A 14,142-nucleotide genomic window follows, 5' to 3' on the forward strand; every position below is an offset into this window, starting at 1 on the left:
ACCAAAACAATGCAGAGGGAAACATAGTTTAACATAAAGAAACGTATCTAATACATGACCATCTGTTAAATGTTATTTGTATTTATTTTTGTAAAAGCTAACAGCCTGGAACGGGAACAGAGTGGAATAAAGCCCTAAATTAGGCCTGGAAATCTGGAATGCAATTTAGTTTCTACCGTTGGTTTACACCAGGTGTTCAATAAAAAACAGTCTTACACATGACATACTTCACATCTTACGCATGTTTACACCACTTTAGCCAACGAAGGCAAGAGGAGGGAGAAGATAGCATTGCACAGGTGCAGACGCTCACCATGTCTCAACAGGCTTGCATAGGTGTGCACTACCATACTACATCGGTGCAACAATGACAATCCATAAAACATAAACATTTTCAAACCAACAACGACCCACCTCAGTGTAGACAATAGCGGTCATCCAGAACTTCTTGGTGGGGCGTGGCACGGCCAGCATGGCCCAGAGGAAGATGAGGATGGGCAGCACCACTGAGATGACAGAGGCCGTCACCATGTTGTTGAGCACGATGATGAAGTAGCACACCAGCTCTGAGTTGGCAGCCAGGAGGTTGTACAGGGCAAACTGCAGCTTCAGCAGGCGGTTCTGAGAGGAGTAGAACTCCCTACACTGGACCAGCTCCTTCACAAAGAACTGCCTGAGTTAGAGGTATAGAGACATTGGGGTCAGTACAGTTCATACATGCAGGACATACACACGTGGGGACAGTTGGCAGTCTTGAGTCGATCAGGCTTGAAGTTGGAGTCTGTAGCATGTCAACTGTAGAGATCTTCTGGGAACATTGTAAGGTGTATGTCAGTACCGGTCAGTGAGCATCTCGCTGGCAGTCATGGAGTGGCGGTAGCGGCTCATGCGCTGTGGTTCTGGCTCCACCCCCAGCAGCTCCAAAGTGGGCTCTGAACAACACAGGGTGGTGCCGCTGTGACGCTCACGCTCGCTCAGCTCCTCCAGCTCCAACCCACTACAACATAACACACAGGTAAGCAAAACACTTAACACTGACTGAATTATATACTGAACAAATATATAAATGCAACATGCAACAATTTCAAAGATTTTACAGAGTTACAGTTCATATGATGAAATCAGTCAATTGAAATAAATGTATTAGGCCCTAATTTGTGGCATTGTGTTGTGTGACAAAACTGCAAATTTTATTGTCCCCTGCACAAGTTGCACCTGTGTAATGACCATGCTGTTTAATCAGCTTCTTGATATGCCACACCTGTCATGTGGATGGATTATCTTGTCAAAGGAGAAATGCTCACTGACAGGGATGTAAACTAATTTGTGCACAAAACTTTGAGGGAAATAAGCTTTTTGTGCTCATGGAACATTTCTGGGATCTTTTATTTCAGCTCATGAAACATGGGACCAACATTTTACACTTTGCGTTTAAACTTTTGTTCAGTGTAGATCAAGTATTCCCAAACTGGGGTACGCGCAAAGCCGTCGGGGCTACGCCAAATAAAAATGTGATTAACATTAAAAAATAAAAATAATAATTAAATGTTTATTTTCTTCACAGTTTCAAACAGTCCATGTATATTTTCCAACGGGGTTATACATTTGGGTGAGTTTTTTCTCTCTCGCCTGAGTAGCATTGTTTCCCTGCCAAAAATAAAATTAAACCATCTAGTGTTCAGCAAAATAACAACACAATGTCAAATACAGGTAGCCTAGTCAAATAATTTACATCCAATCACATTAACCGTTACTCTCTCGTGGGTATTCCACCAACGGTCCGTATGTAGCCAAATGAGCTCATGCTCATTTCGTTTGCTCAGAAATAGTTTTAAAAAGTAAGGCCCACGTTCATAGAGACACATACCAGCTCTACTGCTGCTACCAGCAGTACTACACCTGCACCTGTCGACAACACAAGTTGTTCTGCTTCCACAAGCACATCCAATGCTAGCATTAGTAAATCTACATTTGTTGTTAGCCCAGCTAGTATGGACACTGACAGTTGTGAATCTGATGCAGCCGAAGAGATGCCATTAATAAGGGGCTAGAAGCGTCTTCTATGGTGAGCTACTAAGTGGCTTTTGTGGAGGACTTTATTCTTCCTGTTGCCATGGATATGGCTGGGACAATGCCGGGGGAAAAGGCCCCAAAAAACTACTGCTTCGCATACAAGCCAGTGAATTCTATGCGTTATAACTGGATGAGTCAACAGATGTGGCGGGCCTGGCACAGCTCCTGGTATTTGTCCGTTACGTTTATGGGGGGGTCAATTAAGGAAGACATCCTCTTCTGCAAACCACTGGAAACCAGGACAACTGGAGAGGATATTTTTAAAGTACTGGACAGCTTTGTGACATCAAATGGGCTTTGGTGGTCAATATGTGTTGGTATCTGTACTGATGATGCAAAAGCCATGACAGGGAGACATAGTGGAGTGGTAACGCGCGTGCAAGCAGTTGCTCCCGATGCTACTTGGGTACACTGCAGCATCCACCGAGAGGCTCTTGCCACCAAGGGAATGCCTGACAGCTTGAAGATGTTTTGGAAACTACAGTGAAAATTGTTAACTTTGTTAAAGCAAGGCCCCTGAACTCTCGTGTATTTTCTGCAATATGCAATGATATGGACAGCGACCATGTAACGCTTTTACAACATACAGAAGTGCACTGGTTATCAAGTGGGAAAGTATTGATACAATGTTTTAAATTGAGAGACGAGCTTAAAGATTTTACTTGTCTGACCACTTACATGATGACTATCTGATGAAATGTGATATAGCGAAGCACCTGAGTGAGTTGGGTGCGCAATTACGCAGGTTCTTTCCCAAAACAGATGACACAAACAACTGGATTTGTTTCATGCCCTGTCTCCAGTCCACTTAACAATACCTGAACAAGAGAGCCTCATTGAAATTGCATCAAGCGTTTCTGTGAAAATGTAATTTAATCAGAAGCCACTGCCAAATTTCTGCATTGGGCTGCGCTCAGAGTATCCTGCCTTGGCAAATCGCGCTGTTAAGACACTGATGCCCTTTGCAACCACGTACCTATGTGACAGTGGATTCTCGGCCCTCACTAGCATGACAACTGAATACAGGCACAGACTGTGTGTGAAAAAGGATTTAAGACTGAGACTCTCTCCAATACAACCCAACATTGCAGAGTTATGTGCATCCTTTCAAGCAAACCCTTCTCATTAACCTGTGGTGAGATTATTCACAATTTTCGATGAACAAATAAGGTTTTATATGTAAGATGGTTAAATAAATAGCAAAATGATTGATTATTATATTATTATTTGTGCCCAGGTCCTACTAAAGCTCTTTGTCACTTCCCACGAGCCGGGTTGTGACAAAAACTCATTCTTATGTTTAATAAATGTATCGTATAGTGTGTGTGTGGCAGGCTTACAATGATGACAAAAAAACAACATTTGAGAGTGCGCTGACCCTGGTGCTATGCAGCTGGAGGTTGAATGTTTGAAGGGGTACGGGACTATAAAAGTTTGGAAACCACTGGTGTAGATGATTACAAACTAGTAAGAAAAGGACATATAAATTCTGTTAAATTCTATTCTGTTCCTCCCTCGAAAGAGATATTCAATATGAATGTGCCCAATAGGTTAAATGGGCTATCACCTTCACCAACCTGGTGGCACTGGTTCTATTCACGTGGTCCGTTTCTCCCTCTATGTCTCCCAGACAGGTCTCCATAGTGGGGCTCTCGCTGCCCTGGGACAGCTGATCCTCCATGGGCTCCCTCAGAGATCCCTGTAAAACACTACAGGGTTAGGGTCCATCACTGGTCATACTGGGACAGTGGCCCACTAGTAGTAGATGACTTCTGGTTGTGGGAGGTACTTTATAACTGACCTGGCTGACGTTGTGTATGAGGTGGTAGCGTTCGTTGCACAGCACGGTGGAGGTGTCCACGTACTGCTTGGTGATGAGGTTGAGCCACTCTGTTAGGCCATCCACCATGGCCAGGAACACGACCCACAGCAACATGAGGATGTCCAGGATCCTCTGCACGATGTCTGCCTTCCCTGGAGCACAGCATGAGATTACATTGCACTAGGTCATACAGACAAAAAAATGTGTGAAACTTAATGAATAAATGGCACTATATAAAACACTGGGAATAGAGGGGGCAAAATATGAAATAAACCCCCAAAATACCTGAGCCTTCTCCTTCCAGTTCGTCATTGTCGTCTATCTCTTCGTGTGAGATACTTTCTTCAAATTCAAGACTACCTTCATGACCTGTAACAGAAAAAACAACAAAAAGTTAAACACTGTGTGTGTGTGTGTGTGTGTGTGTGTGTGTGTGTGTGTGTGTGTGTGTGATCTCTGACCTGATGCTGGAGAGCTGTCCTGTTCCCTCTGCCGTCTCTCCTCTCTTTCCAGCCTCCTCTGTTCTTTCTGTCTCTCCTGGCGTTCCCTCAGTGTTGCCTTGGCGCTGGTCACCCACGCCCGGTACGCCAGCTGTGAGGGCACAATACTGCATTGTGAAAAGCAAGCTTTGGAGTATCTTGAGTAATATTGTTGTTTTTGCACATTTCAGTGCAATTTAACACTGTGACAACGCTGTGGTGGCAGAGGCTGTGTTTACTGTCTAAGGTGAACTCACCTGAAAGGCAGTCTGTTTCTGAGGCTTTTTTTCTTCTGAAAATAGTTCTTCTTCCTCCTCACTGTCTGACTCAAACAAGTAGTAATCCCCAGAATGCAACACTGCAGAGGTAAACAGACACCTAGTCATAACTCATATACACCGAGACCACTTCAAACCCAGGAGTGTTTAGTGCCTGATTTTCAAACAAAACTGAAATGAAACTAAGGAAACTGACTAGCAGCATTGGACAATGCCGTTCTGTCTGAGGAAGGAAATAATGAAAACAGATGTGGGGAAAGACAGGCCAAATAGACTGGGAGATAACAATCCTCTACTGGTCTGCAGCTGCAATTCGAAGAGTATAGAGAAATATGTGTATTACCCCCATGTGTAAGACCTATTCCATTATGAAACACTATAGGTCTGCTAATAAACTGTGACAAACTCTGATTGGTTCTGTCCTAAGGCAAACTCTTCCAGATTTCTGACTGTGCATGTAAACAGTGCAGGCCGGCTCAGCCAACCATTTCCCCATCACTGACAGAAGACATCAGATGCAGATGCCGCTCACCGCAGGAGAAAAATACTCCTATTTCAATATCAAAGATCCCAGACAAATGTAATTTCCGGGCCTCCTGAGGCAGACAGATGGAAGGTATTTTATTTGAGCTAAGGGCATCTTGGGACACATCCCAGCCTCGAGTATTAACGTGATTCTAACTGACTGCATGATCTTCCAGAAGAAGTCTCTCAGACACAGTTGCATTACAGAGGATAGAGAGTGCACAGTCACATAAACATATACAATATTATATACATGGATGCTCATAGACACACCCGGAACATGCACATACAGGCACAGGACAAGCAGCTGCATGCACAAACACATCCACTTAATAACTTGGTGTGAGATAAATGCGGGGTCTGATACTGTGGAGATGGAGGGATGTGGAGAGAGTCAGTCTGGCACTGACATATACACAGACAGAGGGCTATATAGTGGTGAGCTATGGAGCAAACCTTTAGCATGGTCCAGCCAGGGCTCTTGCCACTTCTTGCCACGCTTGTGGCTTCTCTTTTCCCTCTGTGGCTCTGTGGGGTGAGATGAAGGGCCGCAGGCTTTACCAAACAGCAAACACACAACACAACCACCCTCAAACCATCATCTGTAGTGGTGGGTTGATGAATTTCTTCAAAGAAATTGATTAACGGTTAATAGGATGATTCATGACAGCGAGAGCACAAGTCCAAACCAAAGCTCATTTCATGCCTGCTGGATTAGTACAGAGTAATGAAGTTGAGTACCTGATGCCGGATCCGCCTTGGTGTCCAACTTCCGATGGCCCTCTTTACACTTCTCCTGTTTGGAGCGGATCCGTTCCATCCTGAGGGGAAGGGCAGACATAGTCTGATGTCATCATGACGAGCACTGACTACTTTACCCTCTCTCTCTCTCTCTCTCTCTCTCTTTCTCTCTCTCATTCCTCTCTCAGTTTTTCTACATTACTTGTATATAATTAAGCGGTCATATATGGCACTTGACCACACTACAATCTTGGTTTTGGACATGTGTTTTCCAGAGATCGTTCATCTGCTGTCACATTCATCAGACATATTCATAGGGAGATTAATGGCCTTGCTAGTGGCCATTCTTGGCTATTGGCTAGTTATGAGAGCTGGCTCTCTCATTAGCCTGTTTTAGCGTGATAATGTGTTGAGAACATGGAAAGCGGTTGTTTCTATGGCTACTCACGATCTCTTGAGCTGCGAGAGGGACTTCTTCTCTACTTCCTGGTGGAAGCGCATGTTCTTCACAATGCTGGCCCTGAACAGCTCAAAGCCCCTGTCCCAATCAAAACATCAGGTCAACATAACATGTTTCCATACAGTACATACAGACTGAACACACAGCAAAACAGTATCAGAGTGAGTCCATCAAAACTCTGGGGCAGTTGCAGGGGAATGTCGTGGATTTTAGTGTGCCCTCCAGGGGGTGCTGTGGAGACCAGTGCTCACCGGGAGGCTTGGCGGGCAGAGGCCTGCAGGTCGGCTGTCACGTGCAGGAAGTAGCAGCTGAGGAACACTCTCCTTTGCAGCAGGAGGAAGAAGAAGCAGATACTGTCCCAGATGATCCCTGCCTCCTCTACAGGCAGAGTACACGCCTTATCGCTCACACTCTTAGCTGTAGAACACACACACACACAAGCATACAAAGTCCGCTTTGGTTATTCTATAATATCATTGTTTACCTGCCAATTTGGAGAGTGACGTGTGTTCACTCGTAGAGATAAAATAATTGTATCCATCTGTATGTGTTGAGTACTCACGGTCATAGTAGCCCTTGACTGTGCAGACCAGACTGAAGAGTTGGATCACCCAGCAGAAACCTCTCTGCATCTCCACCACAAACACACAGGCCAAGATCTGGGGACAACACACACTCTCACTTACAATGTACGCAAGCCTAGCAGTTCACCTAACCAGGTTCATTTCCACCCTGTATAGGCGTATGGTTACAGTATGTGGTTGTCCACAGCGAGGTGCATAGCCACTCACAGACAACATGTTCTTGGAGATGATTACGGCCACGTTGTAGATGATGAGGCAGTCCCACATCACCAGGCGCGTGCGGGAGGGCTTCCTGAGCAGCTTGGTGCCGAAGAGCAGGAAGAAGAAGCAGGCCAGCAGGTAGCCCAGGCCAAACACACTGATCCTGGTGGCCCCCGTCACAAACACCACCGACAAGACAAACCAGAACATGTGACGGAACACCAGCACCTTGGCCATGTCCAGGTAACACCTGGAGGAGAGGGGGAGAGAGAGATGAGAGTTAATGTTGATACTGTAAACTGGTAGGTGTAGTTGAGGATGTATAATAATTAGTGCAGAGTTTTCCTGGTCAGGTCGCATGGTCAGGAAAAACTCCTACCCCTCATAATAATGCCTGAAGGGTATAAAGAGGAGGAGTGTGGTTATAGCTGCTGTTAGGTCAGTTGTTATCGGTGTCTGGTCATACAGTACCTGCAGTTGATGAAGTTGGGGGCAGGGTTGAAAGGTCGCTCGTCCATGGGGTTAGGGTCGTCTGTGTTCTCCCCAGCCAGAACCATCCACTCCTCCCTCTTCTCATCCTCAAACACCTTCCACTGCTGAGAGGCACACATCAGGAGGACAAAGTCCGCTGGAAGGACCAGATACAGACACAACATCAGCATCAGACAGGAGGAACGCTACATTAGAACATCAGCAAATTGCTAATTAACTATTTTTTAGATTATGCATCTATGACCAGGATATTTTGAGGTCAAACAAACACAGGTCGTAGCGTTAGTAGGCCACAATATCACTGAGGTCAGGGGTCAGATGAGACAGGAGACTCACCAATGAGGTTCTTGGAGTTGGGGATGGTGTAGAAGTCTGGGAGGTAGATCCATTTGATGAGTGCTGAGTTGATTATGACGGGGGTGTTCCATCGCCAGGGGTAGTCTATAGAGGGAGGAGGGACATACACTGTCAGGTACTGTAGGTACCAGGGGTAGTCTATAGAGGGAGGAGGGACATACACTGACTGTCAGGTACTGTAGGTACCAGGGGTAGTCTGTAGAGGGAGGAGGGACATACACTGTCAGGTACTGTAGGTACCAGGGGTAGTCTATTGAGGGAGGGACATACACTGTCAGGTACTGTAGGTACCAGGGGTAGTCTGTAGAGGGAGGAGGGACATACACTGTCAGGTACTGTAGGTACCAGGGGTAGTCTATTGAGGGAGGGACATACACTGTCAGGTACTGTAGGTACCAGGGGTAGTCTGTAGAGGGAGGGACATATACTGTCAGGTACTGTAGGTACCAGGGGTAGTCTGTAGAGGGAGGAGGGACATACACTGTCAGGTACTGTAGGTACCAGGGGTAGTCTATTGAGGGAGGGACATACACTGTCAGGTACTGTAGGTACCAGGAGTAGTATATAGAGGGAGGGACATACACTGTCAGGTACTGTAGGTACCAGGGGTAGTCTATAGAGGGGACATACACTGTCAGGTACTGTAGGTACCAGGAGTAGTATATAGAGGGAGGGACATACACTGTCAGATACTGTAGGTACCAGGGGTAGTCTATAGAGGGAGGGACATACACTGTCAGGTACTGTAGGTACCAGGAGTAGTCTATAGAGGGAGGGACATACACTGTCAGGTACTGTAGGTACCAGGGGTAGTCTGTAGAGGGAGGGACATACACTGTCAGGTACTGTAGGTACCAGGAGTAGTCTATAGAGGGAGGGACATACACTGTCAGGTACTGTAGGTACCAGGGGTAGTCTGTAGAGGGAGGGACACTGTCAGGGACACTGTCAGGTACTGTAGGTACTGTGGGTCTACAGGCTCTCCTAACAGCAGAGGGAGGGACATATATTGTCAGGTACTGTAGGTACAAGGGGTAGTCTGTAGAGGGTGGGACATACACTGTCAGGTACTGTAGGTACCAGGGGTAGTATATAGAGGGAGGGACATACACTGTCAGGTACTGTAGGTACCAGGGGTAGTCTGTAGAGGGAGGGACATACACTGTCAGGTACTGTAGGTACCAGGGGTAGTCTGTAGAGGGGGGAGGGACATACACTGTCAGGTACTGTAGGTAAAGAAGGTGATGTTCTTGTACAGCTACTGGGATGCTGGCAACAATGGTGATACGTGGAGATTAATGAACCCCACTCACCTATACAGAGTGCAGGGGGAATGCCCACACACAGTATGTACTGGTAGATCATGAAGATGCTGAGGAACAGGCAGTACTTGGGCCAGATCTGAGCGATGGCCGCCCGGCGACGCCGTACCATGATGGCCACCAACCAACAGCTATGGATTATGACTAGGAAGTTCATCCGCTGGCCAATCACATTCACCGTCATCATGAAGCAGATCTTGGAATGATACATGGACAAAAAAAGACATGGTAAGATATGAGAGGAATCCAAAAGCATCGAGAGATACACCAACATGCTTTTGAATAGTAACTCCAAACAGCAGAAAGAGGCCTACCTCCAGGCCAAATTTGTAGAAGCTGTAGTTGAGTAGGTACTTGATGCAGGCCAGCAGGCCCTGGTCCAGGGTATCTCTGGTGGCCTGGGGGAAGATGGCTGGGATGAGGGGAGGGGACCTCTGCTGCTGCCTGTAGTGGTGGTCCTGGTGGCGGTTCACTGTGGCCTCAAACACCAGCAGCATCAGCACCAGCAAGTGGTTCTAGAAGGACACAAACACGACAGCATGAGTTAGGTCCAGTACACTTGTTATTTGACCTAGTACCAAAGTTGGGGTCAATTCAATTTCAATTCCAGTCAATTTAGAAGGTAAACAAAATTCTAATAAAAAAATGTTCCTCATTGAAAAGCAATGAAGAATTGGAATTTCAGTGCTCTTCCTGAATTGACTGGAATTGAAATTGACCCCAACCCTGCCTAGTACACATATAAATAAAATACATAGCTCAATGACATTTGCTTATAATCAGTCAAAAAACTGTCCCGAAGAGCATTGATCTCACCTTGCTATAGCCCAGCACGGTGGCATCCTTCCTGAAGCCAAACCAGTTGGCTGGGTCTACAGGCTCTCTGTACAGAGTGGAGTTCAGGACCTCAGCATCTTTCAGATTGGTTTCATTCGCCAAGGGCTATGATGGAAAGAAAGAGAAATGGAGATGGAGCGAGAGAGAGAAAGAAAGAAAAAGAAAGAAAGGGAGAGAGAGAGAGAGAGAGAGAGAGAGAGAGAGAGAGAGAGAGAGAGAGAGAGAGAGAGAGAGAGAGAGAGATAGAGAGAGGGAGAGGGAAAGAGCGAGTATATATGAGACTGGGGAACTGCAGCCAAACGTCTCTGCAAATCACAGAAAAATAAACAAAAGGCTGTTCTCCTCTAAACGGCCATAAAGCAGGTAGACTAAACACGTCAACAGAATTCGCACATGAAACTGCCTGTAGTTAGCACCAAGGTATTAGCTTCTCACCAGGGGTAAATACTAGCATAGCGTGCACTCAGCAGAACGCTGGCAGCATGAGTGTGAAAATGCTATCAATATAAACAGAGAGCATAGCTCTGTACACTTTCATCTGTACTCCACTGTCTGTGTGTCTTTCCAGACTGGTGTCTCACCACAGTGCAGTTGTTGGAGTACTCGACAGGGTCGACGATGCTGAGCTGGTAGAGCATCTTGCAGACGATGATGATGCAGACCCAGACGGTGGACAGACAGCAAGCCATGTGACGGAAGCGGGAGTAGGGCATGGCAAACGCCCAGAGCACCACCAGAACCAGGTTCATCACAGACGGCTGAGACAGACAGACAGACAGACAGACAGACAGACAGACAGACAGACAGACAGACAGACAGACAGAGAAAGAACGAGAGAGCGAGAATAAGACAGAAAGAAAGAGAGAGAGAGTGCGAGAGAGACAGACAAAGAGGCAGTTTAGAAAAAGAGGGGGGATAAGGGCTTGCTTCCAAATTCACACGGTGCATAATAGACTTTAACAGATGACGGCTGTGGACTACTGACCTCACCCAGAGCCACCCAGACCACGAAAAAGGCCACCATCTTGAGGATGTGCAGCTCCAGGACCCTCCAGATTAACACTTGGATCTGGGTCAGCGTGTCAGATAACTTCCTGAACAGAACTACCAGCCTGTTCACCACCAAACCCCACTTACTGGGCAACATCTCTGTACAGCAGAGAGAAAGACAGCGAGACACCATTATAGACACGCCACATATGAAGAGACACTTGCCTTGTACTGTTTTTGTTTGTACAATTGTAAGCAGTCTTTGGGTCCTAGAGAAGCACCATACAAATCCAATGTATAAAGGGTTGCCCAGAGACTGCATGAAGCTCAACAACACCTCACCATCATCCTCTGATTCGTCATCCCCCAGATCCGTCACCAGGTCATCCTCCTCAAACACAGCCCCATCATCACAGCGGCGGACCTCTGGTCTGTGCCTGTTCCTCTTCCTGTGGGATCAAAATAATGTCATCATATAGGATATTATTTTCTGCAGAGGTGGACAACGGCTCTGGCCGGCAGTGATGTTAAATGAGATGGACGGCACACGACTGAACTCTCATTCACTATGGACTCTATTACGTGGTCATTTGAGGAGCATATTCTCGATCATCCTCTGTCTGGCAGTGAGTCATACTGTGTGGGAGGAGCCCAAGAGGAGCGTACCTGTGTATGGGCGTGACGTGGTCCAGGTCTGTGATCCTCATAAAGGGTTTGTGGAAGTAGTGCAGCTGCAGGATGCAGGCCAGCAGGAAGAAGCCTGGGATCAGGATGCTGGTGAACAGCTCGGTCAGCTTAAAGGTCTCCAGGCCGATGTCAGCCAGCCTGCAGGGAGACAGAGGAGCAGGACACCAGAGGTTTCTATTATACTCATTGTACACCTCAAACCCAGATGGGAGTGATCAGGACACCATAGAACATGGAAAAACTGGATATTGGTGCAGAAATTGATGACAATTAGGAATTCCTGTTTAATCTGGAAAAACCACATCCATGAACCCAGATCGATGTTAATATAGGCCACTTCATCATCAAACATAATGACAAACCTAATAAGAAAGTGTGTATTAGTCTTGACCACACAGTGAGGTGGGGAGGAACGTACTGCTCTTCAGTGAAGCCGGTGAAGTTCTTCCAGTAGGCAGGGAAGTCCTCAAACTGGAAGGTATAGATGGTGATAAGGACCAGCATGGTGTAGGCCACCACCAGCCACCAGAAGACCTTGAGCAGCCTCCTCCACAGAGAGTAGTACACCTGACGATATAGGTTACAGTGACAGTCAAGGTGGGGGTGGAGAACAACAACAACATTCCTTAACATGTCAATGACCAGTCAGTTTGACCACAGGTCAAATCGAGGTAACTGAGTTATCCCCAGTGCGACCAGAGGCAATTTGCCGCATAAAACCAGTTTGTTGTGTGCTGCACTGAAGCTGACCCTGTGTTACACTCATGTTTGTTTCTGTGTGGAGGGTTGAGAGCAGAAGCAGAAAACACACGTACGAAGTAGCAGTTGGACCAAAGTAGTGTTGTAATATGGAAACAAGGAGTTGATGATGGGGGTCATAGTTTAAAGGACTTCAGAGTGTGACCCCCCCTGGACTAATGGTGTCTACCTACCTGGTAGAGACAGAGGCAAAGCAGGAAGAGCAGCATGTAGATGATCTTGTAGCCCACCAGCTTGCCTGCGAAGCTGACCATGATGAACATGCCTCCACACACGTAGATCCAGTACTTGGCATAGCAGCTCATCACCAGTCTGCCCACAACCTTCAGAACCGACTCGTTCTGCCCGCTCACCTCTGTGGACCCAAAGGGAGAAGGAGCACCTTGTTACTAACCAAACTGAAGACACTGCCATAGTGCACAGCGCACATGATTCGCAGTCAGTGCGAAAATTGATGCTCTCACTACTGTAAGGTCGCTCTGGATGAGAGTGTCTGCTAAATGACTCAAATGTAAAATGTAGATAGTGGGAGAGAATGTTACTGGGCCAGACCATACTAAAGCAGACACCTGGGAACTTTACAACTTTCGTGAAGTACTTCATTTTGTAGAGAGAGTGTGAATCGGAAGTGTATCCTCTCACCTCCAGTGGTGACCTCCTGTAGAGGGGCAGACCCGCCCTTCTTCCTGCTGAAGTTGTCCTTCACTGACTGGCGCAGGAGCAGCCAGAACGTCAGCGTGTACAGCAGCTGACAGGATCAACAAAACAGACCGAGGGAGAGAGGAGCGGAGGAGAGAGATGAGACACCATCGGAGTCTTGACACTGTTCGGGAGATTGACTGCAGGACTGCACTTTTAAGTGGTTCTACACCTTTAAGAAAGTGCAGGAGCATATACTGTTAAATAGCCTATTCAGCATATGTGACAGGCATGTTTTACACATAAAAGATTTGTTGAGTGGATGAACTTTTCAGGTACGCACTTAATGATACCTTGTGGACATGTTTCCTACACCACTTGAGTCTTCAGAATACAGACTACTGCACTGTCAATTTCCTGTAGGCACTTAACAGGCTGCATTCATTGACATTTCCCAGCGCCTCTGTCCCACTGCTGACCCTGTCCCCTCCACCCCTACCCCCTCTCTCCTCACCATGGCCCCCAGGCGGAGGCAGGGGTACTGGGCTCGGTCCAGACCCAGCTGCCTGAGGCTCATGGTGCCCACGGTGCGGGGCAGCTCTGGCTGCAGGTCCATGGCCCAGACGTACTGCAGGAAGCAGAGGGCCAGGACATAGAGCAGGATGAAGGGAGAGCACAGCATGGCGAAGTGGCGCCTCGCACGCAGCATCCAGATCAGACACGCCCACAGCAGCAGCACGAACGTCAGCCAGCTGTGGTAGGTGATGCTCCACACCTGCATGGGAGATGGAGTTCGGGTAAAGACATGACATACCCTCACTGAGAACTGCGGTCACAGAACTAAGGCTTGGTTCCGATATCCCATGCATTCTTAGTGGTATTCTAGTGTGGATATT

The 14,142-nt window shown here is 47.1% G+C and overlaps 1 protein-coding gene across 3 annotated transcripts in view; it reads right to left on the minus strand.

The window, feature by feature from the left end:
* LOC118394145 (piezo-type mechanosensitive ion channel component 1) overlaps positions 1–14,142 on the minus strand; it is a 72,273-nt gene that overhangs the window by 5,499 nt on the left and 52,632 nt on the right. For all 3 annotated transcript variants that reach the window (XM_052480553.1, XM_052480554.1, XM_052480550.1), the window contains 26 exons: positions 13,761–14,021; positions 13,250–13,355; positions 12,781–12,962; positions 12,267–12,415; positions 11,828–11,986; positions 11,504–11,610; positions 11,157–11,320; positions 10,753–10,929; positions 10,151–10,276; positions 9,649–9,849; positions 9,326–9,530; positions 7,992–8,096; positions 7,635–7,791; positions 7,170–7,413; positions 6,941–7,037; positions 6,630–6,795; positions 6,367–6,456; positions 5,919–5,998; positions 5,634–5,705; positions 4,632–4,732; positions 4,357–4,486; positions 4,181–4,264; positions 3,875–4,047; positions 3,651–3,772; positions 839–997; positions 415–673 (listed from right to left, as the gene is read on the minus strand). In XM_052480553.1, the coding sequence (XP_052336513.1) occupies positions 415–673; positions 839–997; positions 3,651–3,772; positions 3,875–4,047; positions 4,181–4,264; positions 4,357–4,486; positions 4,632–4,732; positions 5,634–5,705; positions 5,919–5,998; positions 6,367–6,456; positions 6,630–6,795; positions 6,941–7,037; positions 7,170–7,413; positions 7,635–7,791; positions 7,992–8,096; positions 9,326–9,530; positions 9,649–9,849; positions 10,151–10,276; positions 10,753–10,929; positions 11,157–11,320; positions 11,504–11,610; positions 11,828–11,986; positions 12,267–12,415; positions 12,781–12,962; positions 13,250–13,355; positions 13,761–14,021 (3,876 nt within the window). The remainder of the gene's footprint in view (positions 1–414; positions 674–838; positions 998–3,650; positions 3,773–3,874; positions 4,048–4,180; positions 4,265–4,356; positions 4,487–4,631; positions 4,733–5,633; positions 5,706–5,918; positions 5,999–6,366; positions 6,457–6,629; positions 6,796–6,940; positions 7,038–7,169; positions 7,414–7,634; positions 7,792–7,991; positions 8,097–9,325; positions 9,531–9,648; positions 9,850–10,150; positions 10,277–10,752; positions 10,930–11,156; positions 11,321–11,503; positions 11,611–11,827; positions 11,987–12,266; positions 12,416–12,780; positions 12,963–13,249; positions 13,356–13,760; positions 14,022–14,142) is intronic.

This window comes from Oncorhynchus keta, chromosome 2 (genome assembly GCF_023373465.1).
Source record: "Oncorhynchus keta strain PuntledgeMale-10-30-2019 chromosome 2, Oket_V2, whole genome shotgun sequence".
NCBI lineage: Eukaryota > Metazoa > Chordata > Actinopteri > Salmoniformes > Salmonidae > Oncorhynchus > Oncorhynchus keta.